The sequence below is a fragment of the Camponotus vicinus genome, unplaced genomic scaffold, assembly GCF_025532165.1.
Source record: "Camponotus vicinus isolate PSW18456_S1 unplaced genomic scaffold, iyCamVici1.0 SCAF_12, whole genome shotgun sequence".
Classification (NCBI taxonomy): Eukaryota; Metazoa; Arthropoda; class Insecta; order Hymenoptera; family Formicidae; genus Camponotus; species Camponotus vicinus.
This window is the reverse complement of record NW_028141948.1, coordinates 14,331,820-14,343,917: the sequence shown is the minus strand read 5'-3', so window position 1 is coordinate 14,343,917 and position 12,098 is coordinate 14,331,820. Positions and strand designations below refer to the sequence as shown.

The 12,098-nt window shown below is 32.3% G+C and overlaps 5 protein-coding genes across 11 annotated transcripts; 3 read left to right on the top strand and 2 right to left on the bottom strand.

Annotated features, from left to right (window-relative positions):
• The first annotated feature begins 14 nt into the window (after window positions 1-14).
• LOC145962882 (carbonic anhydrase 2-like) lies at window positions 15-2,065 on the top strand. Of its 2 annotated transcripts, XM_083084343.1 has the most exons (7): window positions 16-241; window positions 386-547; window positions 617-758; window positions 979-1,084; window positions 1,216-1,318; window positions 1,576-1,712; window positions 1,809-2,065. In XM_083084343.1, the coding sequence occupies exons 1-7, from the start codon at window positions 223-225 to the stop codon at window positions 1,917-1,919; spliced, it is 780 nt and encodes a 259-aa protein (XP_082940469.1). In that variant the 5' UTR covers window positions 16-222; the 3' UTR covers window positions 1,920-2,065. The 2 variants fall into 2 exon arrangements, with proteins under 2 accessions (XP_082940470.1, XP_082940469.1); XM_083084344.1 differs by lacking the exon at window positions 1,809-2,065 and having other exon boundaries at window positions 15-241; window positions 1,216-1,328; window positions 1,576-1,690.
• Window positions 2,066-2,144: 79 nt separating this feature from the next.
• On the top strand, window positions 2,145-3,789 carry LOC145963041 (carbonic anhydrase 3-like). Of its 2 annotated transcripts, XM_083084638.1 has the most exons (7): window positions 2,145-2,288; window positions 2,376-2,510; window positions 2,598-2,742; window positions 2,833-2,938; window positions 3,009-3,111; window positions 3,186-3,322; window positions 3,499-3,789. In XM_083084638.1, the coding sequence occupies exons 1-7, from the start codon at window positions 2,264-2,266 to the stop codon at window positions 3,604-3,606; spliced, it is 759 nt and encodes a 252-aa protein (XP_082940764.1). In that variant the 5' UTR covers window positions 2,145-2,263; the 3' UTR covers window positions 3,607-3,789. The 2 variants fall into 2 exon arrangements, with proteins under 2 accessions (XP_082940764.1, XP_082940765.1); XM_083084639.1 differs by lacking the exon at window positions 2,145-2,288 and having other exon boundaries at window positions 2,425-2,510; window positions 2,603-2,742.
• LOC145963038 (MYCBP-associated protein) lies at window positions 3,730-5,909 on the bottom strand. The gene has a single exon (XM_083084630.1). It carries the CDS (start codon window positions 5,726-5,728, stop codon window positions 3,860-3,862), a length of 1,869 nt encoding a protein of 622 aa, XP_082940756.1. The 5' UTR covers window positions 5,729-5,909; the 3' UTR covers window positions 3,730-3,859.
• LOC145963040 (carbonic anhydrase 1) lies at window positions 5,369-7,487 on the top strand. Of its 4 annotated transcripts, none has more exons than XM_083084636.1 (6): window positions 5,369-5,687; window positions 6,119-6,304; window positions 6,373-6,514; window positions 6,589-6,694; window positions 6,888-7,112; window positions 7,211-7,487. In XM_083084636.1, exons 2-6 carry the CDS (start codon window positions 6,217-6,219, stop codon window positions 7,403-7,405), a joined length of 756 nt encoding a protein of 251 aa, XP_082940762.1. In that variant the 5' UTR covers window positions 5,369-5,687; window positions 6,119-6,216; the 3' UTR covers window positions 7,406-7,487. The 4 variants fall into 4 exon arrangements, with proteins under 4 accessions (XP_082940762.1, XP_082940761.1, XP_082940760.1 ...); XM_083084635.1 differs by lacking the exon at window positions 5,369-5,687 and adding an exon at window positions 5,948-6,038; XM_083084634.1 differs by lacking the exon at window positions 5,369-5,687 and adding an exon at window positions 5,948-6,047.
• On the bottom strand, window positions 7,114-9,711 carry LOC145963039 (uncharacterized). Of its 2 annotated transcripts, XM_083084633.1 has the most exons (7): window positions 9,565-9,711; window positions 9,282-9,476; window positions 8,671-8,843; window positions 8,323-8,594; window positions 7,931-8,175; window positions 7,561-7,773; window positions 7,114-7,422 (listed from the first exon to the last, which is right to left on the bottom strand). In XM_083084633.1, the coding sequence occupies exons 1-6, from the start codon at window positions 9,624-9,626 to the stop codon at window positions 7,599-7,601; spliced, it is 1,122 nt and encodes a 373-aa protein (XP_082940759.1). In that variant the 5' UTR covers window positions 9,627-9,711; the 3' UTR covers window positions 7,114-7,422; window positions 7,561-7,598. The 2 variants fall into 2 exon arrangements, with proteins under 2 accessions (XP_082940759.1, XP_082940758.1); XM_083084632.1 differs by having other exon boundaries at window positions 7,114-7,773.
• Between the last annotated feature and the right edge of the window lie 2,387 nt (window positions 9,712-12,098).

Below are 12,098 nucleotides of genomic sequence, written 5' to 3'. Positions count from 1 at the left end.
AAAAAAATAAAGTGATTTAAAACAACGCGTTAACAACTTCTTACCACAAATTGGTAACTTACAACCTATTTACAAAAATGTCATTATATCAGATATTAGATGATTAATACTTACATGTTTAACATGTTTCGTGAAAATAATAAACACTTAATTTCACATTACTTCCCATTTGAAGGCTCGACATTATAATGACGATAAAAATCGACGATAATCGCGAGAAAAATGACATCCAAATCCAAAGGTGTATAATCATATAATAAATCTTCAACTCAATCTCCCTCAAAAAATTTGTTACAAATATTTTTTTATACATCTATTTAAAGAAAAAAAGTATATATATATATATCTTTTATTTTAAAAACTTATTTTAATTATGTCCTGTAAGAAAAATTGTACACGACATCATCTTCGGGTCTACCAAAGTGGCGACAATCTCCGATTGATATCAGCCGCATCACTGTATGGACCAAAAAATTTCCACCATTGCTTTTGACTAATTATTGTTCAAATCTTGGCACAGCAATACTTGCTAACACTGGTCAAACAGGTTACTTTTTTATATATTTAGCACAAAGTTAAAAATTATTATAAATATATTTAATTTAATAATTTTTAGTTAATCTTGAGCTGGCGAACAGAAAAATGCCGATAATGCGCGGTGGTCCTTTGAAAGACGATGAATTTCAGTTCATGAACATACAGTTTCACTGGGGTCCGTCCAACTGTCGGGGCGCGGAACATTCTATCGATAATATTTGGTTAGAGAGAAAGAAAAAGAAAGAAAGGGAGCAATTTAATGTTTAAAATTAATAACTATATGAAAGAAAAATCAAGAATGTATCAAAAGAATTACATTTTTTATTTAAACTCAGATAAATGTATTTAAAATTATTTTAAACATATAATTTTAAATTATATGTAGTTTGTTCAATTGATGCTGATTAATATATAATTTCTAAATGATATGTATTTAATAAGGTATTCAATGGAAGCGCAAGTTATGCATTGGAATACACGTTATGGATTGATAGAAAAATGCTACAATAAACCTGACGGGATTACAATACTCTCTTATCTCATGCAGGTATAATAATAAGCAAAAATAAATATCAAGAAAAAAAATCAATATTTTTACTTTCAAGATAAATCATTGATTGCTCGATGATATCTTTCATTGAATTATCGTGATACATTTATAAATATATAAAAAAAAAGGTTGTTGGTTGTTCTGGGCTTCCGGACAATCCTGCACTTGCTCCAATTACTGATAAACTCGCGGAAATAAAACAAGCAGATAGCACCGTCAATATTGCACCTGGTACTTTTACGTGAGGCGATTTTTAATTTTTCAATTAATGTATCAATTTGATCCATTGTAAACTAAATCGCGTAATAGAAATCATTTCTTTTATTTTTCTCATGTTTTATTATTTCCAGTCATCAGTAAAAATTTGCATATTTTTATTTCATAATATATTTTTGATAATATTTTTTACTTTTCATAAATAAAAATTTCAAGCGATGTTATAATGTTAATACTTTTTAATTGACTATCCAATCATATGTATATCATAGATTGCTTACGTTGGATGACGCACGCATGTAAATGGTCTGGATATTACACTTATTCAGGTTCTCTTACTTTTCCTCCATATAATGAGTGTGTTACGTGGATAATTGTGCCAAATGCGATAAGAATATCTTCCAATCAAGTAACATATCAAACTTTGAAAATTATATACATCATAAATTAATATATCTTCCCACATATATAATTTATATAATTAATACAATTAATATATTAATAGATGGAAGCATTCAGAAATCTCTACAATCATAAATGGGAACGTATAGTAAGAAATTATAGGTCACAACATCTTCTTCATGGGAGGAGGATTTTCTTTGCCACAGATGTGTGATGTCCATGCAATAGTTTAATCTATATCAAAAACATACTATCACTAAAAAATTATTACATTATATATGTAGAAACGATTCTTTTCCACATATTATCTATGTTTACCTAGCTGATAAAATATAAATAAAGGTATAAATACAAAAATAATGCATTTATCATATAAATTTTTTTTTAAGATTCGAGATTTTGTAAATGATGGTAATTATAAAAAATTAGCTAACTTCAAAGATGTTAAGTTGTGAAATATAACATGATGACATAACTTAATAAAATGTAATTATATTCTGTACAAAAAAATTTTGTAGTTATATATTATGTTAAAAATGATTCTTAATTAATATAATAATGACGAATTATACAGGAGCTACAGGTAAGAAATACATAGAAAATAATAGTGAATCGAGGTTATGCATACTGTATCTTATAATTTTTAAATTATATATTAATATTTGTTAAGGTTTACGAAAAACAGGTCAAGCACCGATTGATTTAATTGACAAAATTGTACGACCTAAGAGATTTCCACCGTTAATTTTAAATGGCCACTGGTTAAATGATGGGAATGCAATCTTATTTAATGATGGCAAAACAGGTGATACAATTTGTTTTATATATTTATATAATTTTGTTGTGGTTTGTTTGTGAAACGCAATTGAATATCAAATTCCTTTCTTATTAGTGAAGATTTTTTTGAATGGTGATAGAATCCCATCAACAGTGTTTGGTGGTCCGCTCGTAAATGATAAGTATGAATTTCACGATGCACACTTTCATTGGGGCGAAAATGATTGTAGAGGAGCTGAACACACAGTCAATGGTACTTGGTGAGGACGTAATATCAATCACGATTAATAACCGCATATAAAAATTAGAGAATTATTGTTAGTGAAAATCTTACATTTAAATAAATGTAGGTTTTCCATGGAATGCCACATAGTGCATTGGAATCGGAAATATCTCACTTTTGAGGAATGTTTAAGACACCGAGATGGTATTTGCGTGTTAGCCTATTTATTTTTGGTATAATTATTAATACGTAATTATATCTTTTTTTTACGTTTCATACGTTATTAATGAATTTATTTTATAGGTCAAATCAGGATCTTGTCAATGGAATAACAATAAGTTTTATAGAATCTCTGAAAATTTGCAATATGTTCAAAATGCTGGATCAGAAATAAAAATTCCATCAAGTTAATATTAAAAAAATAGAAAGTTTATCATGCATTATTATTTTAAATTTGATATATATTTTTGAAATTTTTAGACTCTTTATCTTGGATGAGAATAGCAACAGATTGTCCAAATTATTATACTTATCAGGGATCCTATGATGCAGATCCTAATTGGGAATGCGTTACGTGGATCGTATTTCCAGTTATTATTCCTATACAATCATGCCAAGTAAGTTGTGCAAGATATAAGTTATAAATATTCATCTAAATTTCGTAAAATAATTATGATTATCGTTATTAATTTGAAACTAATATTTAATATTTATAGAATACATTGCAAAAACTTTTTTTTAAATATTAATGAACACATATATATAAAAATGTATTAATAAAAACTTTCTACAGCTTAATGAATTTCGAAAGTTGAGGAATAAGAAAGGTGAATTTATAAAATCGAATTGGAGAGAAGTTCAACTTTTACGAGGACGGCGAATATTTTTGGCTATCTCTTAACAAAAATTTGCATCTTGCTTTAAATTTCAGGTGAATTATTTCAAGTTTTCAAAGTTTTTAACTTAATATTTTACAATATATTTATAACTTTATACAACAAATTAGCTGAAAAGCCTCTTAAATTTTTCTAATTTATATAAAATGTAATAATCTATTAAATCATTATAAATAATATTAAAAATATTTTATGTTTTATATTTATTACATTTTTTAATTTATATTATCTATATTACTGTGAAAGTTATAATCATCGTTATATTTTACGCTTCTTGAACTCATTAAGTCTATTGAAAGAATCGATACTGGCGCAAGCTCGTTCTATTGCTTCTTCCAGAGCTTTATATATACGAATGAAAAGAATTTCTCTGTAAAGTTGTAGATTTAAATGGTAACTTTCCTTTCTTTTTTCTTGCATTAACGTTTGTGTTTGATCGATTGATTTTTCTGTACATATTTCTTGGAAACTTTTATTGGATCTTTGCGATAAAAGAGTTGATTTTTTTTTATCTATTTTTGTTGCAGACTTTTCTTGTATCAAACAATTCTTCTTCACGAGTTCACTTTCATCTTCAAAACAATTCACAAAAGCGCATAAAATATTATACATAGCGTTATATTTATTCTTACAAGTAAAATTAAATTCAGTCCAACTTGGTCTGAGACTTTGCTTGCAAAAGTTGTTGAATCGAGAAAGCATATCGCATTTGTAGTTTACATCCTTTATTTGTAAAAGGATATTTCGCAAAGTATCCAGCGACAAGTTCCAAGTTGACGAACTTTCATTGGTAACGTCACAATACATTTTCTGCAATTGTATCACGATACTCGGATGATAGTAATAATAGGGATTTAAAGAAATGAATAAGTCGCTTTGTGAAAATAATGGCTTGTAAGCCGGCTCCGGTGGTTCACTAGTCTCCACGCTGGTTATAATTTCCTCGACGATCGAGCGTATCGTTGAGTCACGAATGCGACAATCTAAATGTTCATCTATCGCTCGATGATCGGTCAGTTCTGTGCTCCGACTATCGATTGCACAGCCCCAGAAGCGAAATACGAACATCGAGGGACTCAATCTCGGTTCTGTGATGAATCGCCAGGACTCGGTGAAAACTGCTCGAATTTTAGACCGAAACCATACCTTGATTTTTATGATCTGTCCTGGAAGTATGAGACCTTTCGTCTTATTGAAGAAGAACGGACTGCCGCATCTTTCGAAGGATAAGCTGCTTGACCGGAAAGTTGGCGAATCTCGCCAATGATACACGATAACACGAGTGCCTTTGTTCTCGAGAACAATTTCTTTTTCGACAAGCTCATCAATCTCACTCGTGAAAGTTAAAGACCACGTAATGGGATCGGTGTCCATCGGCTCGAAAAAAGATCTTCGCCAGATGAATTCTTGATCTTGGATCTTGAGTACTACCGCTTGATTGGCATCTTCGGGTGACTCTTCATCATCGGGCTCCGTGATAGTTATCGGCGGAATTCGTAGCAGCGGTTCCTTCTTTCCAAAAGCGTGTCCTTGAACAACCAACTCTGCCATTTCCGGTTTCTTCGGCAACAATAATGCGATTTCTTCAGCCAGCTCGAGTTTACGCATCTTTAAATACTCGCTACGTTTCCAGGATTCCTCCTTAGTTTTCAACACGGTAAGATCTCGTTCCTTCGCTATTAAATCCGGTAATTCAACGTGCATTAAATCAGGAGGAAGATTCAGGTCTTTCCTAGTTGGAATCAACGATATTTTGGGTAAATGGCAAGCGTCGTGATCCGGCAGAAATTCGGGCGTTCGCCAAAATTCCGGTCCACCGCGATATTTATCGGCGATTACGGGAACCGGTATGGCCGCGTGCTCCATCAAATTTTTCATCTCGACGAAAGCGCGAAATCTCTCCGAGGAACTTTGCAGCTGATCGACTTGCGGGCGACCGGTAATAGTCTCAATGTGACGATTCTGCTTCTTTCGATCGGCGAGCCACTTTCGCCAATTTACAAAACGACGATCCTCCGAAAATGATACATCCTCGGAGAGGATGTTATCCCTGGTCGTTACAAATGGCTGACGAGTCCTCTTCCAGGTTCGTTGCTCGGATTTACCGATTGTCCGCGCAAAGTCCATTTTTAGAGCATTAGATATTTTATATGATGCTAAATATCTCTTATTTTTGTAAGGATTTAAATAAATTATCTTATTTTTGGTACATTATTCTCAATTACAAAATATTGCGTTTTTTTCTTTTATTTCTATAAAAATATATAATTATTTTATATATATAAAAAGTGATTTATTATTAATGATTCTGATATCGATGACATTTGAATTGAAGTGTGAGCAAAGTCGATCAAATATTATGTTTTAAGTATTGCATAAAAAGCTTTCAATTAATAATATAATACAAAATAATATATCGGCATGAATTCTTCAACAGGTGTCATATGTATAAATTAAAATGGCATTATTTTATATAATTATTATATTTTTAAAGTATTTTTTTCTGCGATTTTTTAGATACTGATGAGGATAATAACGAAACGGTTAGATCCATACAACAATTAGCTAAAACTGATGGCAAACTGGAATCACCAATTAATTTGAATATCAGTCACATGAAAGTCATTAAATTAAATCCTATACAATGGCATAATTACAATGTCACGCCGAAGAAAATGAAACTCACCAACACCGGATATACTGGTTAGGTTAAAACAATATTCATAAAATTATTTCTAGATAAATATTGCAATTGTATTTATTGTTAACAGTGATTCTCAGCGCAACGTGGCATGCAGAAGAACCATATTTGTGTGACGGTCCTTTTGTTGGTAATTATATCTTCTCACAGCTCCATTTTCATTGGGGTAAAACCGATATGAACGGTAGCGAACATTATATCGACGATGGAAGGTTTTACTTTTACTGTTACTTTGTAAATTATTCATTTATTAATTTTATTTAAATGTCAATTTGTGTCAACGTAGCATGCCAATGGAATTGCACGCGGTGCATTATAAGAGTGATTACGAGACTCAAGTAGCGGCTCTTCGTCAGAATGGTGGAATTACTATTTTAGTATATTTATTTCAGGTATTAAAAGTTTTTTTTTAATTGAGAGAAATATTTTTCAACTATATATAATGTTTCTATATTAAACTATTTTTTATGCGTGTTATTTTTTTTATATGTTCTAAAATGTACGACTTCAAAATTGGAACACAAACCTGTTAGATATATATTAAAAAAATAATACGTATAGATTTTTGGAAGAATAATATTGCAGCTTCAGGTATCTCCCAATCCACTTTTGGATGATATTATAAAAGCACTACCCTTTATTCAAGCTGCTCACTCTTCCATCCGTTTAGTGCCTTTTCCCATAACAAACATTATGCGATGCTTTCAACATGATTATTTCATGTATTGGGGCTCTATAAGAATGAGAAATATCAAAAATAGCATACTTTGGCTAATAAGCAGAGAACCATTAGGAATATCCATCGAGCAAGTATAATAAGTTGCCAGAATTGATAAGCAACGATCATATAAAGTCGCCAATTATGACTAATAGTCCATTTTATAATAAAATTAATTTTATTTTTCGAGATTGCGGAATTTCGCACACTGTACGACGAACATAAAATGCCAATTTTAACAAATTGCCAGCCATTGAAAAATAGAGGTGATAGAAACGTTTTTCACGTATGTCCTAGTGGATCGATGTATGCAACACTTCTACCTATTCCACGTAATTCTAGTGATTCACATGTTGTTCAAGACGATGTCGATGATAAACAATGATAAAATATTGTATTGCACTATATAATTATATATATTATATGTATATTTTTGTAAGAGAGACATATAGATTAATACTTATGGATTCGCTATTGTAATTAATTATAAATATAAAATGCAAAATTCCCCATAATATGCTTCTGTTTAATTTATTTTACTTTTAGCCTTGCAAAATCTTGCAAACCGTCATTCACTTTTATTTCCTTCTCTTGCGACGCCTTTTAATTCTTTCTTTCTCGAGATCACATTCTGAATAGAAAGAGGCACAGTCAATTCCACCCAAGCCCAGGATGGATGCTTTCACAGAATCCAACATTGCCGACCATGGAGTTCTATGTAACATTCTACCCGATAACCAGCTCATGCCCAAGCTGGAAAGAAGAATCTCGACATTATCGATTTCGAAAAACAACTTCAAACGTTTCGCCGACCATTGATACCGCGTTAATCAATTTACGAGATGCGATGGTAAATTTCTATCTAATTTTGTTTTTAGTCGCTGATAATTGTTACTGTACACTTTATTACCTCCAAACGGGAACCCAAATTCTACGACCATCATTGGTTTCCTTGGAATATTGATTTTCTTCGCACAATATCCTGCGTAGACAATTACCAGAGTCTTCTTGGGCGACCATAACTGCTTCGATGGACCTCAAAACGCGATAAGATAGATCATTTAAGTTCTCGTTGTTAGCGGAAGATAAGGAAAGAGGAAGTGCACTTCTTTTGGAACGTCTGGTCATCATCATCATTCCATTCGTGCCATTGCTCTGTAATGTAAGAAACATTTTCTTCGTCAAAATGTACCATAAAAAAAGTTATATGTACATTTCTTTCGTACTAAATATTTTCACTGAAATAAAAACATACTTTTGAAATAATTAACAAATATTTTTCAAACAAGACAGTCTTAGTACCGTGGCATTCATACACAATTGGATGATAAACAGGCCGAATGCTAAAAATGCAAGCGCGGTGAGCGCGATTTCGAAGAAATCCTTAATCGAAAGTTCCTTTCCTTTGGAATAGGAAGGCTTATAATCTTCTTCCTCGTGCTGCTCATGCGGTCCGTAATAGTATTCCTCGTGAATAGACGGGAAGAAATGGTCGCTATGGTGGCCAAAGTCGCTATGATGGTGACCGAATGCGGGTCCATAATGGAAAGAATGTTCCGACGACGATCTGTCACCTATTCATGGGATATATAAATATCAAATCCTTTGTGCATCGCGCAACATTTGTGCAATAATTTCTGGAATATAGACCTTCATGAGGTGGTCTGTAAAAACCCACTTTTCCAGATGGCACAGAAGCTTGCATTGCGTACCCTGTTACGTGACCATCAAACTCATCAATGTCATCTTCCCGGACATCTTGTTTCTTATTTATTTTTTTGTGGGGTGCATAGTGTCGATAGACATCGTCTAACGTTGTTGTTCTGTTATAAATAAGTCAAATTTCGATATTATTTTATACTAGATACTGTGCGTAATATTTTATAGAATATAAGATTAATGTAGATTAATATAGTTAAAAGATTAATATAGATTAATATAGGTGAATATAGTTTCATATAGGAAAGATGCATTATATAGCTATGTTTTTAAAAAATATTTTAAATTAAATTTTAATAAAGTTCAATTAAATAATTTAATAAAAGTTTAATTTTCAAGCTATTTTATATTAGAAAAAATTAGAGTCTAAAATTTGTGAAGAAAAATAAATCTTAACTTCGTGAAAAGTTTGTAGAAGATAATTTACTTTTCAGTCAATAAATATTTAGTAAATTTGCATATCAGTATAACGCAAAATATTTTAAAACTATAAATATGATTAGCTAAATGCGCAAAATTATAAAGAATTTAAAAATTTATACCTTTGAAGCCAATTTTTATATTTCGAACTTCCTTCGTCCGCCAAAAGTTTATCATGAATTGTAACATTGTCTGAAAAGTCATGCAAATTGTCATGTGGCAGAGATTCGGGACGTCGTTTCACTCTAGGAGTGCTCACTTCTTTCAAGATTTCTTCTGCCATATAACCATGACAAAGATATTCATTCATCCTCTTTCTAATTTTATATATCAATTATTTAAAAATAATTAATTAAACAAATGTTTCAATTTGCCAACTTTTCGATCGAATTATTTAATTCTTACCTATGATAGCCCATTTGATTTAATGCTTTATCGAAAGATCCATCCACAGTTTCATTTGCCATTGTCTTGGAAATAGTTTCGTTTTGATATTGATCACTAAACAGAAACGATCCAGGTAAAAGATCCACAGAAAGTATATCATCTTGACTGACACAGAATTCGTTGCCATCGTCAAAGCATTCCTGCGCCGATGTAATTGCAATTAAAAATAAACAAATTAAATAGAAATGTATAATCGTGTAAATTAGTAATAAGCGTTTTTCACAGCACTCTGACAAAATTTTCAGTGCCATTTTAGCTGTGCTACGAGAGTTGTTGCTGAAACACGAAGACAACTGTGACTGACGAGAAGACGACACGCTCACGTAATAATTTTCTCGCCTACTAGGAATAATTGCCTTAACCGTAACATTGCTTAGACTTGCTATAGTGTTACTTACAGTTTCAAACATATGAAAAAATATGCGCATGTAAATCTAATTATTAATAATAACTTTTCAAATTTTTAATATTTAATAGTTAACGAATGGCATTTAATAAATTGTAATTAATTAAAAATATCGAAACACAAAAAACATTTAACTTCTACCGGTATCAAAATCGAAAGAAAAAAAAAACCCGCATACCTGCTGAAAGCGGGTAGCGGGTTGTTCCAACATCTGTTTAGATTCATGACTAATCCCCTCGATTGGTAATAGCACCCACCGATTTACACGTAATCCGACACTCATGATTAAATACGTTTATTAAAAACCACTTACAACGCTCTTATGAATGTTTCAAGAGCGAAGGGTCTGGCGGAACGTCCGCCCGGGTCGAGGTGGTAAGACAGGGTAATGGGGCCTTTGTTCCCCTGGGAACGCGCTCACCTGTCTAATATCTCGCGGGAGTGGCTATATCTGTACACACACCAAAAGCGGCCAGTTATACGCCGAGCTTACTGAAAATTAATCGCGCAGTTTCGAAAGAATCTTTGCGTCTCGTCCTACCGACTGAAATAAACGTTTCTCACGCGATTATTAATGATATCGTGGTCGCAAAATCAAGTAAAAGTATTATTTACAAAAATCATTTATTTATAATTTACCGCAATAGGAAATTATAGGAAAATTAAAATATATTACAAAAAAACTCTCAAAAATCTTGTAATTAATAATATTCGTGGGAAAAACAAAGAGGGAGACTAATAGATAAATTTAGTCTTAAAAGCGTGTTTAAATGCGTCGAGTGTGATACTTTTAACATGCATATAAGAAACGTTTCTATAAAATATTATTTTCAGTATGACGCAGACGAAGATGCGGTTTTAACCGCCCGCAGTCGAGGTGTGATCGCGCACTTCCCCTTTTGCGTGAATACGACCTGTGGCGCAGTTTGTGCACGCGTGAGTTCGCCCTCCTTTTCTCAGGTGCTTGATTGATCGTTTCAATTATCTGGCGCAGCGTGCATCAAACGCGAGAGTAAACTTCGCAGCGAGCAAATGGATCGTTTATTCGAAACATTTACGAATGGTGGCCACCATAAAAACATTATGAATGGCGAATCGCGTATAACGCAAATAAATCGCAAACGTAATCGCGCATTATTTGTAATGTTTCAAATAAATCGAGAATAGTTAATTAAAAGTTACATATTAATTAAAAGTAATTTTTATTCTTTACAGTTTTATTTGAAACCATTTATTTTAGACCATTTTCAGAAAGAGCTAGCTATTGCAGAAAATGTAGAAATAATGTTTAAGCGTTCACGCTAGCTTCCAGGAAGTAAGATCCTCGGTCGTAAATTAATGTGAGCGTTGACCATATCGTTACTTCCTCTCTTCGCACCTAACGACGCGCCTTAAGCGCATTTCACCGTATTTAAGTTTCAATATTTGTCGCGGTCGCAAGTACGTGTAAAATGTTCAACCCCGCGTATAATCAGCATGCAAAAAAGCGTGTGCGACACGAGACGAGCGAGCGTAAATTTGCATCTCTAACCATGTAAAAGTAACAAATTCGCGAGACATGTCGAGAATTAGAACTCGGATTGAATATTAAATTCTTTTTTAAAATTGTACATGTTTTGTCTACATCATACATTTTAATTTAAATAAGTATGAAATTTTTGCATCTTAAAAATGCATATGTTTCTGTTTCCCAATCAAGTTTAATTTTTTTCTATATGTAAAATAGGAGACAATCCTTTCAGATAATGACATACTTTCCATTATTTTAGATAGTTGTTTATGTATGTAAAATTTTTAAAATTATTTCTTCCAATATAATAGTTATGTTATCCAAGTTTATGCGAAAAGGTTAATAATGACTACGTTTCCAGAATACGACACTGCATGTTGAAGTGTCTAATGTATACAAAAAGATATATATTTGATATATGTTCTTCCGCAAAGACGAAATAACTCAGATGTGGATCGGGGTGAGGATCGATGACGAGCAACCTAGCAATAGAAAGGGCTCACAATCGCCATTGGTCCTTTTAGCCGCAGAAGCGAGTGGATTTACGGTGTGCGAGGATGAACATTGAGATTGGCA

What these genes read in the sequence shown, in the direction of transcription:
- LOC145963039 (XM_083084632.1), bottom strand. Translation starts at nt 9,626, where the DNA reads ATGGCAAATGAAACTGTGGATGGATCTTTCGATAAAGCATTAAATCAA. An exon ending in AATTGTGTATGAATGCCACG is followed by an intron (nt 8,176 to 8,322) that starts GTACTAAGACTG and finishes CTTACATTACAG; the next exon opens with AGCAATGGCACGAATGGAAT. An exon ending in ATTTGGGTTCCCGTTTGGAG is followed by an intron (nt 7,774 to 7,930) that starts GTAATAAAGTGT and finishes TCTTCTTTCCAG; the next exon opens with CTTGGGCATGAGCTGGTTAT.
- LOC145963038 (XM_083084630.1), bottom strand. Translation starts at nt 5,728, where the DNA reads ATGGACTTTGCGCGGACAATCGGTAAATCCGAGCAACGAACCTGGAAG.
- LOC145963041 (XM_083084638.1), top strand. Translation starts at nt 2,264, where the DNA reads ATGACGAATTATACAGGAGCTACAG. An exon ending in TGTTAGCCTATTTATTTTTG is followed by an intron (nt 2,939 to 3,008) that starts GTATAATTATTA and finishes TTTATTTTATAG; the next exon opens with GTCAAATCAGGATCTTGTCA. An exon ending in AGAAATAAAAATTCCATCAA is followed by an intron (nt 3,112 to 3,185) that starts GTTAATATTAAA and finishes TGAAATTTTTAG; the next exon opens with ACTCTTTATCTTGGATGAGA.
- LOC145962882 (XM_083084343.1), top strand. An exon ending in CATTCTATCGATAATATTTG is followed by an intron (nt 759 to 978) that starts GTTAGAGAGAAA and finishes GTATTTAATAAG; the next exon opens with GTATTCAATGGAAGCGCAAG. An exon ending in TAAGAATATCTTCCAATCAA is followed by an intron (nt 1,713 to 1,808) that starts GTAACATATCAA and finishes ATATATTAATAG; the next exon opens with ATGGAAGCATTCAGAAATCT.
- LOC145963040 (XM_083084634.1), top strand. Translation starts at nt 6,023, where the DNA reads ATGAATTCTTCAACAGGTGTCATAT. An exon ending in TTCTTCAACAGGTGTCATAT is followed by an intron (nt 6,048 to 6,118) that starts GTATAAATTAAA and finishes GCGATTTTTTAG; the next exon opens with ATACTGATGAGGATAATAAC. An exon ending in TTTTAGTATATTTATTTCAG is followed by an intron (nt 6,695 to 6,887) that starts GTATTAAAAGTT and finishes ATAATATTGCAG; the next exon opens with CTTCAGGTATCTCCCAATCC.